The sequence below is a fragment of the Condylura cristata genome, unplaced genomic scaffold, assembly GCF_000260355.1.
Source record: "Condylura cristata isolate star-nosed mole 26May11 unplaced genomic scaffold, ConCri1.0 scaffold00006, whole genome shotgun sequence".
Lineage (NCBI taxonomy): Eukaryota > Metazoa > Chordata > Mammalia > Eulipotyphla > Talpidae > Condylura > Condylura cristata.
Genome location: NW_004567107.1, coordinates 53,436,696 through 53,437,886, shown reverse-complemented (window position 1 = coordinate 53,437,886; position 1,191 = coordinate 53,436,696). Strand labels below are relative to the sequence as shown.

Here is a 1,191-nt window from a genome sequence, read left to right as displayed (position 1 = left end):
GGGTCAGGAGAGGTCTGCCATGCTATGTGTATCTCCTTCAGGGCAGGCAGGAATCGAACTCAGGCGGAAGTGGCTTTAGCTTCTTATTGCTGTGCTTTAACCCGCTGAGCCACCAGGGAGGGCCCATGGTATATGAATTTTAATAAACATAAGTTAATATATGCCTAAGAATCTTTGCTTTTAAAGATTTTTTTCACATTTTAATTTTCTGAAGCTTGAATAACTCTTAGATTTGCTTTAAAGTGGTTTTATTCCCCTTTCCTGAAAGTCTTTTATTATTTCCCCCTGAAAAAGCCTTATTAGATTGATAACATATCACAATACATAAAATGCTAATTGAATTTTGTTAATGTGAAGTTTCTTAGATTTGTTATAAAAATAGGTGGGCTAGATTCTCCTGAGAAATTAGTTTTATAGTTACTTTGAAAGTAATATCAATACTTTTAGACTATTAAGTATTTACTTAATATTCTCTCTAAAAGGCATTTCAGCAATATTTCATTTGTTTCTGGGAGTATGCATGTTTGTATTTTACATTTCTTTAGCGTATGTACAGATTATATATGTACTTTAATAATGTGTCTTTTTTTAAAGGTTCGATCTTTATGGGCTTCAGTGAATGAAACACTTGTGTTTTTGGAAAAAGAGAGAGAAGTCATTAGTTCAGTCCTTAGTCTAGCTAACAATTATGCTTTAGATGGAACTAATGTTACTGTTAACATTCCAAGGCTTTTACTTGATCAAGTTGAGAAACAACTGTCTCAGGTAAGCATTTAATAATAAGGAAACTTTTGAGAAACTCCTTTTATGTAATTATTTTAGGCATCACACATTTTCTTACTCTTTGTATTTTCAGAATGTTTTGAGTATATGAAATAAAACTTTAATAAAAAAAGGGTATTGTACTGTCAAGAGTATGTTTATTTCATCAACATTTATTGTCAGGATCTTTACAGTTTTACAGCATATGCTATAGAGAGTAGACAGTTTCTTAGTAGGAAGATGGACCCATTCTAGTTCTTCATACATTCTCAGAGAGCAACCATGGCCTAATTGCTAAATGTCCTTTAAAAAAAAATCTCTTGTTTTAAAATCTTATTAGCTTTTGTTACCTTAATGTGTTTGCTTTCTTGTGGTTTTTCAGTTCACACTTTTTCCAATTGTTCTCTTTTCTCTAACTTTTAGATGGAA

General features: G+C 31.6%; 1 protein-coding gene across 2 annotated transcripts in view; it reads left to right on the top strand.

The window, feature by feature from the left end:
- HAUS6 (HAUS augmin-like complex, subunit 6) overlaps positions 1-1,191 on the top strand; it is a 40,309-nt gene that overhangs the window by 16,088 nt on the left and 23,030 nt on the right. For both annotated transcript variants that reach the window (XM_004678012.2, XM_012721637.1), the window contains one exon: positions 595-765. In XM_004678012.2, coding sequence (XP_004678069.1) covers positions 595-765 — 171 coding nt within the window. The remainder of the gene's footprint in view (positions 1-594; positions 766-1,191) is intronic.